General features: G+C 40.7%; 1 protein-coding gene across 1 annotated transcript in view; it reads right to left on the minus strand.

Moving 5' to 3' along the window:
* Positions 1 to 16,692, minus strand: part of SERPINB5 (serpin family B member 5) — a 28,801-nt gene that overhangs the window by 4,580 nt on the left and 7,529 nt on the right. The window contains exons 2-6 of the mRNA XM_049782099.1: positions 12,167 to 12,340; positions 10,271 to 10,408; positions 8,047 to 8,164; positions 4,634 to 4,776; positions 1,060 to 1,227 (exon numbers count right to left, since the gene is read on the minus strand). Coding sequence (XP_049638056.1) covers positions 1,060 to 1,227; positions 4,634 to 4,776; positions 8,047 to 8,164; positions 10,271 to 10,408; positions 12,167 to 12,334 — 735 coding nt within the window. The 5' untranslated portion in view covers positions 12,335 to 12,340. The remainder of the gene's footprint in view (positions 1 to 1,059; positions 1,228 to 4,633; positions 4,777 to 8,046; positions 8,165 to 10,270; positions 10,409 to 12,166; positions 12,341 to 16,692) is intronic.

Below are 16,692 nucleotides of genomic sequence, written 5' to 3' on the forward strand. Positions count from 1 at the left end.
ACAGGAATGGGTTCGACCAGGGGTCTCAAACTCGCAGCCCTCGGGCCGTTCCGTAAAAAACATTTTGTGGACCGAGGCCGGCCTTCAAATATCGCAGTATTCGCGATTATTCGCTTACCGAATAATCGCAATAAAAATTGCATTAGTAAGAAAAAAATCGCATTAAACATTCGCATACCCCAAGCAGTTCCGTTTGGGGTATGCAAATGTTTAATGCGATTTTTTGCGATTTTTTTTTACTAATGCGATTTTTTATTGCGAATATTCGGTAAGCAAAATTCCTTATGAGGCCCTGTCTCACCCTGACTTTGCCTCCTGCGGCCCCCAGGTAAATTGAGTTTGAGACCCCTGGGTTAGACCAACGAGTTAGACCAGCCTCTAGAAAGCTGGGGAGTAATGTAGGTATGACTGACAGCAGATGACACCTGGGTTCAAACATGTTTGCACGTGTGTTTGGCCATGTATGCACATGCTACATGCCACATGTACTTCTACAGGGTGTGAATAGAAACTGCTCTGGCCTTGAATTAAGAACAACACAGATGAAGAGGCTGAAGCAATTGAATGACAGGCCAATTGGCCAATTGCACAAGGCCAAATTGGGTTTGATCCTCAACACCTCATACCATCTTCTGAGCTCACCAGGAGTGATCCCTGGATACAGAGACAGGAGTAGGCCTTAAACACGATCAACTGTTGTGTGTCTTCCCCCCAAACGAGTCTACAAGGTATCAATTTCCTGGGCTCAAATCCATTTCTGGGACCACAAACTCTAACAACGTGTCTGCCTCAGTGCCTGAAGGAATAATCTAGAGTCAGATAATAGTTTCCATCTCAAAGGATTGTGCTGAGAATGAAATGGGGTAATGCACATAAGAGCAAGCAGCTCCTGCCTTGCTGCTAAAGCAAAGCAAATATTGGCGTAGGAAATATTCAGGGAAAAAGCCCAGAGAGGTCATCCCTTACTCAGTAAGGCTGTGAGGTAGGGATACTGCCCTCCTCTCCCCTACCTCTGCTATGGTGAATGCCACCTTTTTTGCAGCCCCCTGCCCTTCTCACCTTCTCCAATCCTGTGCTCTCATCCTCCACATCCTTGGGCAGCAGGATGAGCATGCTGAGGTGTTTGTTCTGGAAGGGAAGCTCTATGACCTTACAGTTGATGCTGTCAATGTTTCCCAGACAGAACGTGGCCTCCATGTTCATCATCTGTACTGGTTTGGTCTCAGTCTAGGGAAAGGACAAGAAAGCAAATAATTAGCTTTTGGGATTTTCTTCTTTTGTTTTGTTTTGTTAATTTGAGGCCACATCCAGCTTACTTCTGGCTTTGTGCTCTGGGCTCACTCCTGACAGTGCTTGGGGACCCTATAGGATGAAGGGGAATTAAAACTGGCTGTACAGGGCTGAACAGTGTGCATCTTCCCTTGTAATTGGAGAGGACCGAGCCCCTTGGACCCATCCTTTTAATGGAAAACCAGGTCATACCCACTGTCACCATCTTCCTGGCAGAAAACATCCTGGCTCCTCCACCAAGCTCCAAAAGAAAATAATGTTGCCAATACATCCCAATCTTAGCTGATACCTCTGTGGCATTTCCAGAAAGGGGAATCTGTCCCCCTACTCTTTCTGAGAATGCCACAGAGGTATTCTCAGGAAAGGGGGTCAGGGCAGATTCTCCTTTCTGCATTAACTATAGCAGCCCAGCACCACACCCTACACACGCTGGTAAATAAATAAATAAACAAACAGCCCACTTCTGCGACTTCACTTTATCAAACTTCCATGTCACCAAGTCTGTTTTAGATCTATTAATCCTGGACCAAGTGATTGTATGAGGCTGTGCAAAAAAAATATCTTACAGTAGTTTGCCTAGTAATATCACAGGGAATATACATAATAGATAAAAAAGTTACATAAAAATCGACCAAACTTAGTAAGTCTAAACAGTAGCACAGGCGGCTCAACCATCACCAACCACACAATCCAGTCAATCCTTAGATGCTAACTTTTGTAACATCATGGACAGATAGAACAATCATTTCAAATTTACCCTGATGGATCTAAGTTTTGATCATTTCACTGCATGTATTTTGTTCAATAAATATTAAGTAAACTGGTTTGTGCCTACACGAAGACAGACTAGAGTGGTGGGTGAGAAACGGGGGACACTGGTGAAGGAAAAGTCACACTAGTGGTGGAATTGGTGTTTGAATATTCAATGTTTGGAAAGGACTGTATCATCAACTGGATGTTCATATAACAACATGGTGTTATAATAAAAATGGGGGTAAGAAAACTGGCTGTACCCCATTAGCTTCTCAATTTACCTGTATACAGATATGTATATGTGTACCATGTATGCATATAGCTTTGCATATATGGTACACATATATTCATATACATGCATGCCCAATACCTATATATGCAGACATACCTATATATAAACATATGGATACAAAAATAAATCTGCTCTTGTTATTGTTTCAAATAATTGTGACTTAATGATCCAGACACTGGGATCCAAACTACACTGGGCCCAAACCATTAAACTATCTGGTGAGGAGTTTATGACTGCCTTTGGGAAATTATTTCTGTGCTTTACAATCAACATATTATATAGGCAGAAACTATATATAATCCAATAGTATATTTATTTCTAAAAAAACATTGAAAATGAGAGTATAACTGAAAATATAGGCAAATATTAACACCATCTTCATGTAGGTGACAATAATTAAAGAGATTTAATTTAATAAAAGAAGCTAACTTGAAAGTTAATTCTAGTGCAAACCTACATTCCATAAATACAGATTTTTTTCAATAAAACAGTAAATAAAATAACAGGCAATTTCCAGCATATAATAGGCAAGATTATTTATTTTTGTTTGTTTGTTTGGGCCACACCCAACTGTGCTCAGAGTTACTCCTGGCTCTGTGCTCAGAAATCTTTCCTGGCAGGCTCGGGGAACCATATAAAATGCCAGGAATTGAACCAGGTTCTGTCCCAGGTCGGCATCGTGCAAGGCAAATGCCCTACCACTGTACTATTGCTCCAGCCCACAGAATTATTTCTAATTAAGTTCTCCACCTTTGTTTTAAGTCACTCTTTCTCAGCACCCCCACCACCCCAATCCCCCATCCCCAAGCCTACTCTAATGAGCTGATGTGTGAATTTGATGAAAGGTAAGAACCTTAGATTTTCTTCCAAATGTGCCCCAGATGCTGTGGCCTTTTGCAAGTCACCTGGCCTTTCTATTGGGCTGCAAAAGTGGCCTTGTCTGTTGCTTGTCGGAGGAAAGAGATTCAAAATAATTGTTTGAAGAGGAAGGGAGGAGTAAAAGGTGGTTTGGGGGCAGATACCAAAGCAGAACAAGGTCCCCCTCACTGTGGTTCATTGGTTCCTGGAAATTGACTTTTCACAAAACCAGTGGAAGCTACAAAAGCAGGTCCTCAAAAAAAGTAGTATTGTTCCGCATAATCTGCAATTGTGTATTGTCATCATCATTACATGGCAATGACATTATCTGAGAATGTGTGGTACAACTGATACTTTCATTTTTCTCTAAAAACCTATGACTTAAACAAGGCAGTCTATGAAGATTTTTAAGATGTTTGTTATTCAGTGCCATTTTGGTGCTTGTTTTATTAGTTCTCTCTCTTTTTGTTTTGTTTTGGGGCTACTCTCGGAGATGCTCAGAACTTACTCCTGGTTCTGCACTCAGGAATTACTCCTGGCAGTGGATAAAATGAACCCATTTCTTTTTTTTTTCTTTTAAAAATGAGCCCATTTCTGAAACAAATGAGACGTATCTCTCTAAAATAGGACTAAATCATACGAACTAAATATGTCAGAAAATATAACCAACACATTATTACATTAGTTTGGTACATGTGTATCCACCTTGTCCAAACTGTCATGTTGTGCAAGTTTTGGTAACAGAGCTTCACGTAATTCACCCTCCTTGGAGGAGGGTTTACCCAGGTTAGAAAACATTTGGTAAGGTCAACCTAAGCAGTTAGGGACTCACAAAAGCAACAACACTGAGGGATTAAAGAAGGAGCAATAAGAGCAGCAACCAAGGGAGGGTTCCTCACACAACTTTGGGAAGTTTTATTACCATGGTGAGCAAAATGAGGGAGATTAGTAACATTCAAATGCCTATAAATTCTGTCCCTAGAATCTATAGTTTCAGTACCTCCTATGTCTGCTTTATGACTAAGTCATCAATGATACAGTAGAGCCTATTGAGACCACTGTTATTTACATAAAATATTATTAACCAAAACATGATTGCATGATATAAGTCTGCATTTGTTGCCATTTTCCAATTGGTGATTTAGCTTTACCCATTTATTTATAAATTCCATGACAGTGACTTTCCACCACTGGTCTATTGATTGGTGGCCAATCTGCAGGTATAAAAAGGTTGAAACTCTGCTACTCTACAAGATATCAAACCCAGAGGGCATTCTAGTGAAAGGAGACTCTATAGATTATGAGTTTTTGTCTACCAGGAAAGCTAGTCCCTCCCTCTCATTTCCTCTTTCAACTGAATTCTTATGGTCCCTTCCAAATATTTAATTTTTCTGATCTCTAATGGCAATCCATTGACTGCTGTATGTTGCCCCCACATACCTTGTTGATCCTGAAAGGGCATTCCTTGGTTTCTGATTCAGGAAATTTCTTCATCCACTTTCCAACAAAATAGGCAGCATTAACCACAAGGAGTTTGGTTTGGTCATTTACACTGTTGTCAGCTAGAATGTTCTCAAAGTGGCCTGCAAGCAATTTGAAGAATCCACAGATGACCCAGAGTTGTTATTCTTCCAGATCACATTAGTGCTCTTCTGCCTATTTGTTCACAGGTATTTCACACTTACACCATAGCTACACCATGAAAAGCTCTACATGGTGATGATATACCAGACCATCTTATTTCAGAAAGAGGCCTTTCTTTCTTCCCATTTGGACAACCAACTTCCCAAAGTCCAAGGAAAGTACAAGGCAAATGGAGGAAGAAGGAAAACACAAACAACTATTTTTGAAAGTCTATGAGGGGTGGGAAAGGTGTCAGGCATTTTATATTTGTAGCATCTTTTCTCCCCACTTTAAAGAGGAGGCTGAGAGAGAGGGGATGTTAAGATACTTGCCTAAGAAAATACTTGAGCAAGGATAGATTTAGGGTTTAAATCTGGATCTCTCTGACTCCAAAGACTATGCTATAAAGTGAAACTACATAAATACTTACTTGACACCTGGTGCTATACTCTGTATCTTCATTGCATTCTCTCACTTTTATTCATAATAAAAATTTAAGGCAAAGCCTAATGTGCCCATTTTACAGCTGAGGAAACTGGACCTGGGGGAGGTTTTTCTAGTTTGCTCAACTAGGAAGTATACTTGTCACTAAACAGCATCTCCTTCTTATCCAATAGATCTTTATTTTTTGTTTTTAATGTTTTTTATTTTTTTGCTATCTCTCTGGCCCCCTCCAATAACTCTTTAAGCTCTCCTCAAACTGCACTGATAAAATAGCCCGTTAAATGAAAGACATTCGTGCAATAATAATTTTCAGACACAAAAGAGAAAAGAGCTGGAAGTTCCAGCTCACCTCAGGAAGCTCACCACAAAGAGTGATGAGTTTAGTTAGAGAAATAACTACATTTTGAACTGTCCTAATAATGAGAATGTATGAGGGAAATGGAAAGCCTGTTTAGAGTACAGGCGGGGGTCGGGTGGGGAGGAGGGAGAGTTGGGACATTGGTGATGGGAATGTTGCACTGGTGATGGGTGGTGTTCTTTACATGACTGAAACCCAAACACAATCATGTATGTAATCAAGGTGTTTAAATAAAATATAAAAAAATAGCCCGTTAGGGGCCGGAGAGATAGCATGGAGGTAAGGCGTTTGCCTTTCATGCAGGAGGTCATCGGTTCGAATCCCGGCGCCCCATATGGTCCCCTGTGCCTGCCAGGAGCAATTTCTGAGCCTGGAGCCAGGAATAACCCCTGAGCACTGCCAGGTGTGACCCAAAAACCAAAAAAAAAAAAAATAGCCCGTTAATATCATTTGCATCTATAGCCCCAATCAAAGCCTTAATTATCACTGTTCTTATATTAGAGCTCAAATCCCCAACAATTAAAATAGTTCAATGTTCAATACTGCTGAATAAATTATGTCCTCATATTTGAATAGCATTTAACGTTCTTTGCAAAAGAGTTAGTTTGGGGGCCACACCTGGCAGTGCTCAGGGGTTATTCCTGTATCTGCACTCAGGAATCACTCCTGGAGGTGCTCTGTGGATCAGATGGGATGCTGGGGGATCACACCAGTATTGTATAAGGCAAGTGTCTTATCCTCTGTACTATCTCTCTGGCCCCATTGCAAGGATTAATTTTTTGACTTAAACTCTAGACACTTCATATAACTGCTCAGTGACCTTTCATGTTCTTGCATTGGTTTAATGCTCTCTGCTACCACCTTAAGTGCCAGAGAGAACATTCAAAGGATTAGAATGCAGGCTTTTCATATTAAGCTCTGGGTTATATGTCCTCCTGATCATGACCAAAACCTTCTCAGCATATTTTTAAGAAAGAGTACTAATTTTTATATTGTACTGGGCCCTGCAAATTTTGTCCTGCTAATGCTACTTGTAAGTGTGCACTAGTAAGTGGCAAAGGTACAACTTAAATTTCCAGATTCTGACTTAAATTCGATCTTTTCATTGAACCACCTCCTCCAGTAAAAACCATTCCTATGGGTTATAAAAAGTTTTTCCTGAGAAAATGTAATTATTGCAATTTTAAAAGCAGAACCAATAACTTGTGTATGTATTTGTGTGTGCACACCTAGCTCAGGGTCACCCTACATTATTGTGACTAGTACATATTATTTGTTGTAAAAATGTTACCTAGTTTGAACCTCGCATCCACTTTATAAAAATAAAATTAGTTAAACATGACCTTACAGCCCAGTAAGCTCTATGTCCAAATGGTAATAAATGGCATTGTCTACACTTAACGAATGGCTTGAATGAAACCAAGATCATGGTCTTTTTCCATGTCCTCACTGTGCAGTCCTAAGTGAGCTCTATGATTTCTGACTTAGCACAGAAAGGTGGGCTGCTCCAACCCATCTCAGAGGAAGTATGATTCCTCTGACCCAGAAGTATATCCCTCCTTCCTGTATCAGTTGTAGTAACACCTGAAAATTCCATCTGTACAAGTCTTCCCTTCATGAATAGGTGTTATGTCTCAAAAGGTATCTTCCTGTACATATAAAAATTCCTTGAGGAGGGGTGCACTGATTTTTTTAAAATAGTTTATTTAAGCACCATGATTACAAACATGTTTGTTGTTGAGTTTCAGTCATAAAAAAGAACACCCTCCATCAGTGCAACATTCCCACCACCAATACCCCCATCACCCTCCTCCCCCATGCCCTGGGGTTCACTTATTTATATTCCAATCTTTCTTCCTTTCTAGTTTAATCAATTTACAAAGGATTTTATTTGTTTTAGTTTGAGGATCACACCCAGTCATGCTTGGGGATTACTCCTGATTCCGCATTCAGGAATTACTTCTGGGGACCAAATGGGATGTTGGAGATGGAACCCAGGTTGGCCATATGCAAGGCAAGTGCACATCCCACTGTACTATCACTGTGGTCCCTTCCCAAAGGATTTTGGTGATGGAAGGAAAAGCTCAAGAGAAGTGTGAGCAGAAGCAGAAGCAGGTAGATGCTATAGTAGATGCAACACTTTGTCAGAAGGAAACTGAGTGTCCAGGAAAGGGTTCTAAGAGAGCTTTCTAGAAAGCAAGCAGACAAAAATTAAAGCACCAGCAACTGTGGTATAGGAATGCATAGAACTCCTAGTTGTTGAAATAACTCGATAGGTGAGAATTTAGTTTACACATAGAAAATATTTTAGGAATCCTCCAAATAGTCCACTTTAGGATTATCAAAAAAATTATTCACAAGTGTCTGTATCCTTGACAATTTTAAGTGAAATTGGTAAAATAATAATAATAATAATAATAATACTTGCCATCTGTGAGATCTTTGATTGAGTTGTTGATCTGACCTTTCGTTTCTTCCAGTTTATCTTTGAAGTCAACAGTTTCCATTTCTTTTGCATAGGGTCTCTTTGTAGAGCTGATAAATTCCTGAAAAAAATATTATTTATAAAAATCCAAGGTACTTTCAAAGCTTGAAAAGGCTACAGTCCAACCATTAGACTGTTACATGTTTCTAACCAAAGGGCTTTTGAATATTTATTATTTGGACAATTTAAAAATCTGTAGTGAAAAAAAAAATCTGTAGTGCTATATAAATTAATATGTAGAAAACTATGAATTGCCTTTGCACTCAATTTTCTATTTCTTCAATTCTCTAAGGCAATTATCAATCATTAAATGCATCAAGATATGTATTATCTACTTGTTAAGGAATGCAGAAATACTGTCATACATATTCCAATTTAAGACAATTAAAATGTAAATATGATATGTAAATATGATATCTGTGTGTCCTAAAATTTAAAAAATGCACACAATAAAATTCTGTGAGCTGAAAACTTATCTTAATTGCAATAAATATTCTATAGACTTCTGTAACTCAAAATATGGTCCATGGTCCACAAAGCTACAACATTACCCAGGGCCCTGTTAGAAAAGCCAAATGTTGGGGCCGGGCGGTGGCGCTGGAGGTAAGGTGCCTGCCTTACCTGCGCTAGCCTAAGAGACAGACCGCGGTTCGATCCCCCGGCGTCCCATATGGTCCCCCAAGCCAGGAGCGACTTCTGAGCACATAGCCAGGAGTAACCCCTGAGCGTTACCGGGTGTGGCCCAAAAACCAAAAAAAAAAAAAAAAAAAGAAAAGCCAAATGTTAAGTCCCACCCCAGACCTGCTCAATCAAACATGAATATCTTAACAAGTTCTCTGGGTGATTCATCTGAACAGTTAAGTTTGACTATTATAGCACTGTAAAAAGAAATAGCAGTGGCTCTAATTCTAATGCTTGCTAAGAAGATGAAATTCTAAAAGCCATCCTGAGTTGATTTTTACTCAAATGATTTATGGTCAGAAATTTCAGCCATCCTAAAACCATATTTATTTGGACTAATAGCAACAAAGGCCCAAATGCTATACAAATAGCAGGAGCAATGGAAAATAGTCCTGAAAGAAAATTCCTTGGAACTCCCAATTTGATTGAAATAATTCAAAGTGTAAAATTCATCAGATGAACAGAATAGCTACACTAATTTGATTCTATTCATTACAACCCAATCTTGTTGCTGAATGTTGTTACTTATAACCAGTAAGAACAAAAGAGAATCACACCATGATGAAGGACCTTCACTGTCTTCATTGTGGGAGATAAAATGTATTTGACAGCTCTTTAATGTCTGGAGCTCTTACATTTTTTCCATGCATGGGTCTCAATATACATCTTAATTTATTTTCATTTCCCAGATAGTAATTGGAGTAGTAATGGCTGTGTGTCTTCAAAAAAGAAAAACAACTCACAACATCCAGTGATGAGTCAGTGAGATCTCAGGCTAGGTTGAAATTTAGGACATCTGTCTACCATGGATTCAATACCCAGCACCAAATGGTTCCCTGAGTATCCCTGGTACAACATTAGAAACCCCCCCCAGTACCTCTAGGTTATGGCTGTGAAGGCTCCTCAGTACCTGCTGGCTGACCTGAGTAATCCCTGGTACTTTGAAGCCTAAGCAATGGGTCCTCATATTGAACTTTGGGACCAGTGGCTAATAATGGCCAGTGGGACTTCATTTGGGGTCATGTCAACACAAAATCTCACTATACTCACAGAAAACAAATATTAATGCTGAAAGTATTAATATTGTAGTAATATTGAACTTGCGTGCTACCTCTTAGATTCAAAAGGTTTACAGTTCTGACCACCCAAATACATGAAATCAACTCTATATCACTGTAGAGAATAAATCTCTTCCAGTCTAGGGTAATGGCAAATTCTTCAAATGTAGATTTTTCAAAAATATTAAGATATACCCTGGGATCCAACTGACAAAGACAACAGTGTTTTTTATGTGATTCCTGCTGTACTTTGAGCTAGAAGCTGTGACTACAAACTTCTTCACTAAGATCAATTCATTCACATAAATTTTCAGTCAGAAAACAAGCATTGTGGAAGTGACTTTTGCTGAAAAAATTGGTGTGGATGTAACAAGGTAAAAATGTCAGCGCTGAGCAAAGCCAAAACCTGATGGCTGTACACCACTTACTGTAGAAGGATTCAGAGATTTGTCCACATAGAGGCGTTTGATTAGTTTCAGTGAGTAGAAGGAGCTAAGTTTGTTGACATCTGATGTGACTGTTTGAAACCCAAAGGGCACATCTTTGACTCCCTCAAAATGAAGCACCTGCAAAGAGAAGCCAATTCATCCATCAGGAAGAGTCACCTCTTCCCCCTACATGGGTCTACAAAAGTCTATGAAGGTCCCCACCCTTCTCAATTGAAGCCAGGCTTCTCCAACCTATATTTCATGCTGGTAATTCTGGGGGGGTATGGAGGGAGGTGTCCTGGTTTTACAGGATCCGTAACCACATCCCTAAAATTCCAAAAGCTGGTAACAACTTTTTCTCCATTTGTGGCAATCCAAGTCATCTCCAGACATTTGGGGTGAGTAGACAAAATTGGTTCCAGTTAAGAAAGGTTGTCATAGGAGCCAGAGCCAGAGCACAGCAGGTAGGGCATTTGGCCTGCATGCAGTCAACCCAAGTTCTATATCTGGCATCCTATTTGGTCCCCCAAGCCTTCCAAGAGTGATTCCTGAGCACAAAGCCAGGAGTAAACCCTGAGACTGCCAGGTATGACACACAAACACACCCCACAAAAAATAAATAAATAAAATAAAAATAACATAAAGATGTTCTCCTTATAATTTAGGATTATGGGAAATTGACCTTTCTTCTGATCTATGGTCCACTTATACAGAAAAAAAAGTGAAGATGGGTTATACCTTCTCTACAATTTAGAGTGAAGAGACAGACACTAAAACCAAGAGAAACAACCACTAGACCATCATTAGATTCCAAGACTGAGGTCTCTCCACCTCCCAGGGATCTTCTGAGTCCCCTGCACTGATCTACCAAGAACCAAATGTGTGAGCAGCACCGAGAAGCTGCCCAGTGGGTTGAATCAGGCAGCCCTGCCTTTGGACCCCCACCTGAACCTGCTAGAAATTTTGTAGAGTAGACTATTTTAAGATAAAAATTGTAGTGTAGACTAGACTAGATGAAATAAATCAAAATTCTATAACAGAGAGTAGGGTGTTCACCTGGCACACTGCTGACCTGGGTCCAATTCTTGGCATCCCATATATCGTCCTCCAAGCCTGTCAGGAGTGATTTCTGAGCACAAAGTCAGGAGTAACCCTTGAGCACTCCCCCAAAAAAGGCAAATGCTATAAATAATTTGTGTACAAAATATAAAATGGAGCCAAAACGATGGCACAGCAGTAAGGAATTTGTCTTACATGCAGCAGACCCTGGACAGACCCAGTTTTGATCCCCAGCATCCCAGATGGTCCCCCAAGCCTGCCAGGAGCAATTTCTGAGCTCAGAACCAGGAGTAACCCCTGAAGCACTGCTGGGTGTGGCCCAAAATAAACAAACAAACAACTAAATAAATAAATAAATAAAATAAGTGAGTATAAAGGCACACTTGACTGGGTATTTGCAGTGGAGTACTTATTTTACACAGGGATGTCTTTAGAATATTGATAGAATGATCATGGGATCTTTCTGAAGGCCCTGAGTCAGTAGGTAATGGGGACATCCTAGCAGGCCCCCTATTCTAAACATGAGTTTCAGGACAGAGAAATGAACTTTATGTTTAAAAATATAGATCCAAAAAGAGAGAAAGAAAAAGAGAGCTTAAAAGTGAGAGAGAAAGAAAAGGAGAGCTAGAAAAATGACAAAGAAAAGAAAGAACTATAAAAGTGAGAGCTAGATAATAGAGTTAAAAAGAACTGTTTTCCTGGTGGAGCAGTTCTGGAGAGAATCTTTCCCATGTTTCATTTTTTTTTCTGTTCATGTGCACAACCACTCAACAATCAAAGAACCAGAAAGGAACAGGATGGGGTTCGGAAGGAGAAGAAGGGGGGTAGGGGTCTTACCTGTCCAATTTCACTCTCAGTGTCACCCTTGGCACCAACTTGGGCAAGTGACAGGGAGGTGGAGAGGCAGATGGGAGAGAAGAGGACATTGCTTGTCTGCTCCTTGTCACACAGTTGCTTGAACAGTTCAACTGCAAACGCTGAGTTGGCCAGTTGTAGGGCATCCATTGTGCACTACAACAAAGGACAGGTCTGGGGTCAGTTTACAGTACATCTTTCAAGTGTTCTCAATTGTGTGCTTCCAAGACAGTAAGAAGTCTGACCCAGGAAAGTACTGGTCTTGAGGTAAAAGAGGCCATTCTAGCAAATGCAACGAAAGAATGAGTAGCAATAGCAGAAGTGGCCAGGTAGCTGAGCTAAATGTGTTCTCGACATGTGAAGATTGTATGAGTTCAACTCTGCCTAGTACCTCTAAGGCCTAGTACCTCCAGGCTTCTGGGCTGCAGCAGCTCCAACCAGGTGCCTTCTCCAGTAGGTGGTCAGAACAAGTGGCAGAGCTGATCAAAATCAACACGTTATGTATACCCCATTTGGTTGCTTTGGGGATTCCAAGAAAATGGAAACTTCTGTAGTTTCTGTAGTTCTGAAGTTTCTGTAGTTTCTATTTTGTCCAAGCCAAGTCACAGCAGTTTTGTTCTATTCAGTTTTGTGTTCAATGAGCATTATGGGTTGAGTTGCATAGCTCAGAAAGATTTGGTAACACCTCATGCCTGGGCACCAGGTCATGGGATGTTACTCGTGATTTTTGGAGAGCTGGAAAAGACATGGAGATGGACAGGCATAGAAAGTCCCTGATATGAACACACAGGGAGAAGGAAGACTTTGTAGCAACAGAGGCAGACTGGAGTGATGTTTCTAGAAGCCTGGGGACCCCGAGAATCACTGGTCCACTAGAAGAAAAGTGTGGGTTACAGAGTCCCCTTGGCCTTCAGAGAGGCCTGCTAAAACCACCATTTTCTACTCTAGCTCCAGAATTTTGGGAGAAGAAATGTATTGTCTTTTTTGTTTGTTTGTTTGTTCCCTTTGGGTCACATCTGGTGGCACTCAGGGGTTACTCATGACTCTGAGTTTAGAAATAGCTCCTGGCAGACTTGGGGGACCATATGGGATGCTGGGAATCGAATTTCCATCCATCCTGTGTCGGCCACATGCAAGGAAAACACCGTAAGGCTGTGCTATCTCTCCGACCTAAATGTATTGTCTTAACTCTCCCTACTAGATGTTGTTTGCTTGGCAGCCTTGGAAGCCCAGCACAGCTATTGCCACACAGAGGATGTAGCATCTTGGGACAGACACTCCACAGCAGCAGCTGCTATTCCAGCGGTTTTTATGTACAGGGTCCTATTTGCAAGGGGAATTGGGCCAGCCACGTCCCTCCTCAAGCTCGCAATACCTTTCGATTCTGAAGACAGAAAATAAGTTCAGGTCTGCCCAGACATGTCAGGAATGTCACAGGCAACGTGGCAGTCAGGAGAAGGGGGGGGTGGGGGGTGGGGGGCGGGTGACTTCTCTGCCTGTGGAAGGAGAGAGAAGACAGGGGCCACTCGGATTCCAGAGCAGAGGATCTCTTAGGGGTCCCAGGCTCCTGGTTGTCCCTAAGGCACTTTCTTCCTGGCAAAGCAAAGACAGGACTTGCCTTTTATGTCTCTTCTTTTACAAAGACATGGAAGGTTTATTCATCTAGATGTGTTGCCTAGAAAGACATGTCTAGAAGTGTAAAATTGGTGACTCTTTCCTTCCTTCACTTTTACCTTAGTAAACACTAATTTTATGATATATTATACTTATAAATATAGAATTGTCACCTGACTTATTTTTAATGAATTTTAATGAATCAATAAATATTTCCCAAAATTTGGAATTTCATTTCAAACTGTTAAATAAGTGGAATTTTTCTAAGTATCACTTGAGACATAAGCAATGGTAGAGTACATTGAGTAAAGCATTTGCCTACCATGCACCCAACCCAGGTTCAATCCCTAGCATCCCGTATGGTTTCCAAAGGACCACCAGGAGTGAGTATTCAGTGCAGAGTTAGAAGTAACCCTGAGCACAGTTGGACTGGTTAAAAAAAAAACTAACAAAGAAGGTACTTTGGGGGATCCCTAAAAGGTGAGGGTCTGGAGGGATAGAAAATTTGCCTTGCATGTAGTCAGATCGGGTTTGATCCCTGGCATCTCATATGGTTCCCCAAGTCTGCCAGGAGTGATTTCTGAGTACAGAGCCAGGAATAACCACTGAGCACCACTGGGTGTGCCAAAAAAAAAAAAAAGAATGAAAGGGGAGCTGAATTTTAAAAGTCTGAGAACTGGGTTCAGAGCTATAGCACAGCAAGTAGTATGTTCGTCTTGTACATGGCTGACTCAGTTTGAATCCCTGGAATCCCAAATAGACCTCTGAACCTGCCAGAAGTGATTACAGAGCAAAGACCCAACAATAACCCCTGAGCACCTGTAGATATGCCCCCAAAACAAAACAAAATGTCTGAAAACTTCTCAGGGCCTCACTCATAATTCCAAGTGCTCCCTCTGCATTTGATCTCAGAGGAGAAGGGATTTTCCAATGCAGGATATGCCTGTGTCCTAGGGTGGATACACATACCCTGAGGTGCCCAGGTGAAAGGAGCAAGAGGGCAGAGCCAAGCTGAGCTGTACAGATTCTCAGGCCTGACCTGCCCAGGCCAGCATGATTTTAAAGAGCATAGACTGGTATTACCACTCACTAGAAGACCAGCACATGAATCAGGGCTTGCAACCCTACTGCAGTCAGCCTCACACACATGAAGATCTATAAACAAGACAAGCTCACACCAAGCTCCATGCAACAGAGAGGGCATCCTTCAGCCAGGACTCAGGATGTGCTGGACTTGGAACTAAAACATGAGCAGAGCTCCATGATGCACCTGTTACCTGAACAAAAATTCAAGATGCACAGCTGTAAGGAAAGGGCAACTAATCTTTCACTGTGTGTTAAGAATTCTCCCTTTTAAAGATAGATGGAAATTGAGCATCCATATGGTCCATTTATAGCTTTTCTAAGGATATACCCTAAGAACACAAAATCACAATACAAAAACATAAGCCTTCTGCACTCCTATAGTCATTGCAATTCTATTTACATTAGCCAGAAGCTGGAAACAACCCAGATGCAAACAACAGATGAGTGGATAAAGAAACTGTGGTACATATACACAATGTAATACTATGCAGTGGTCAGGAAAAATGAAGTCATGAAATTTTCCTATACGTGAATGGGCATGGAAACTATTATGCTGAGTGAAATAAGTCAGAGTGAGAGAGATAGACACAGTATAGTCTTACTCATCTCCGGTATTTAAGAAAAATAAAAGACATTTTTGTAATAACACCCAGAAACAATAGAGATGAGAGCTGGAAGGACCAGTCCAAGATATGAAGCTTACCACAAAGATTGGTGAGTGCAGTTAGAGAAATAACTACACCAACAACTATCATGATAATGGTAGTGAGTGAAAAAATAGATTGCCTGTCTTGAATACAGAGGGTGGGGAAAGAGGAAGATGGGGGTGTTTGGTGCACTGGTGAAGTGGGTGTACTTTTTTATGACTGAAACCCAACTACAAACATTTTTGCAATCATGGTGCTTAAATATATATAAATAAAAAATAAAGATAGATGGATTGTATACAGAATGATCCCCAGCAGTCTACAAGCAACATCTAGTCTTGTTGGTCTTGTCCTGCCCAGAGTCTCCCTTTGTGTTAGGTCCCTGCTAAGTACAATTAAGCCAGCTCAAATGAGTGTTCTCCTTCCAAGAGACTAATGGGGTAACAGGAAGTCAGGGGAGACATCTTTTGTTTTTCTAAGGCCACTCCCCTATTCTCCCTCATCCAGGGCATCACAGCTCCAGGTGGAACAAGCAAACATGAAGTAGACAAAGGTCAATGGGACACAAGGGACTTCACTGTTTCTCCCACCAAGGAAGTGTGAATGGGTGAAGAGTAAACTCCAGGAAAGAAAGGGCTAGAGAAATCATATAATTAAAACTCGGGACCCAAAAAGTCTAGCCATGCAACTTTCACATTGGAACTATTCACCTACTATTGATATTCAAATCTCAGTGAAATCCAGAAGCCTAAATCCACATTCCCCAGAAAAATTTTCAGTTTCAACTGCTTGAAGCCTTATCATGTGAATGACACAGTAAAAATATACATGGTGTACTCTCAGAAACTTACCTACTTTGTTCAACCAGGAAGAGAATTTGAAACATTTTTTAATATCTTTATTTAAGCACCATGATTACAACAAGACTGTAGTTGGCTTCAGTCATAAAAGAACACCCCTCAAGCCAGTGCAACATTCCCACCACTAATGCCCACCTGAAACATTTTTATTGAGTCAATATAAGACTTGAGAGTTAGATTTTCATGGTGCAGAAAAACTGTGCTTAGAATCTTGAAGCCATCTTACCAAAGTGAAATAGTTTTGCTATGCTGTTTCAGGAAAGCACTATCTATTCATTTCTTAAAATATTTGACATTCCTT

The sequence above is a fragment of the Suncus etruscus genome, chromosome 10, assembly GCF_024139225.1.
Source record: "Suncus etruscus isolate mSunEtr1 chromosome 10, mSunEtr1.pri.cur, whole genome shotgun sequence".
NCBI lineage: Eukaryota > Metazoa > Chordata > Mammalia > Eulipotyphla > Soricidae > Suncus > Suncus etruscus.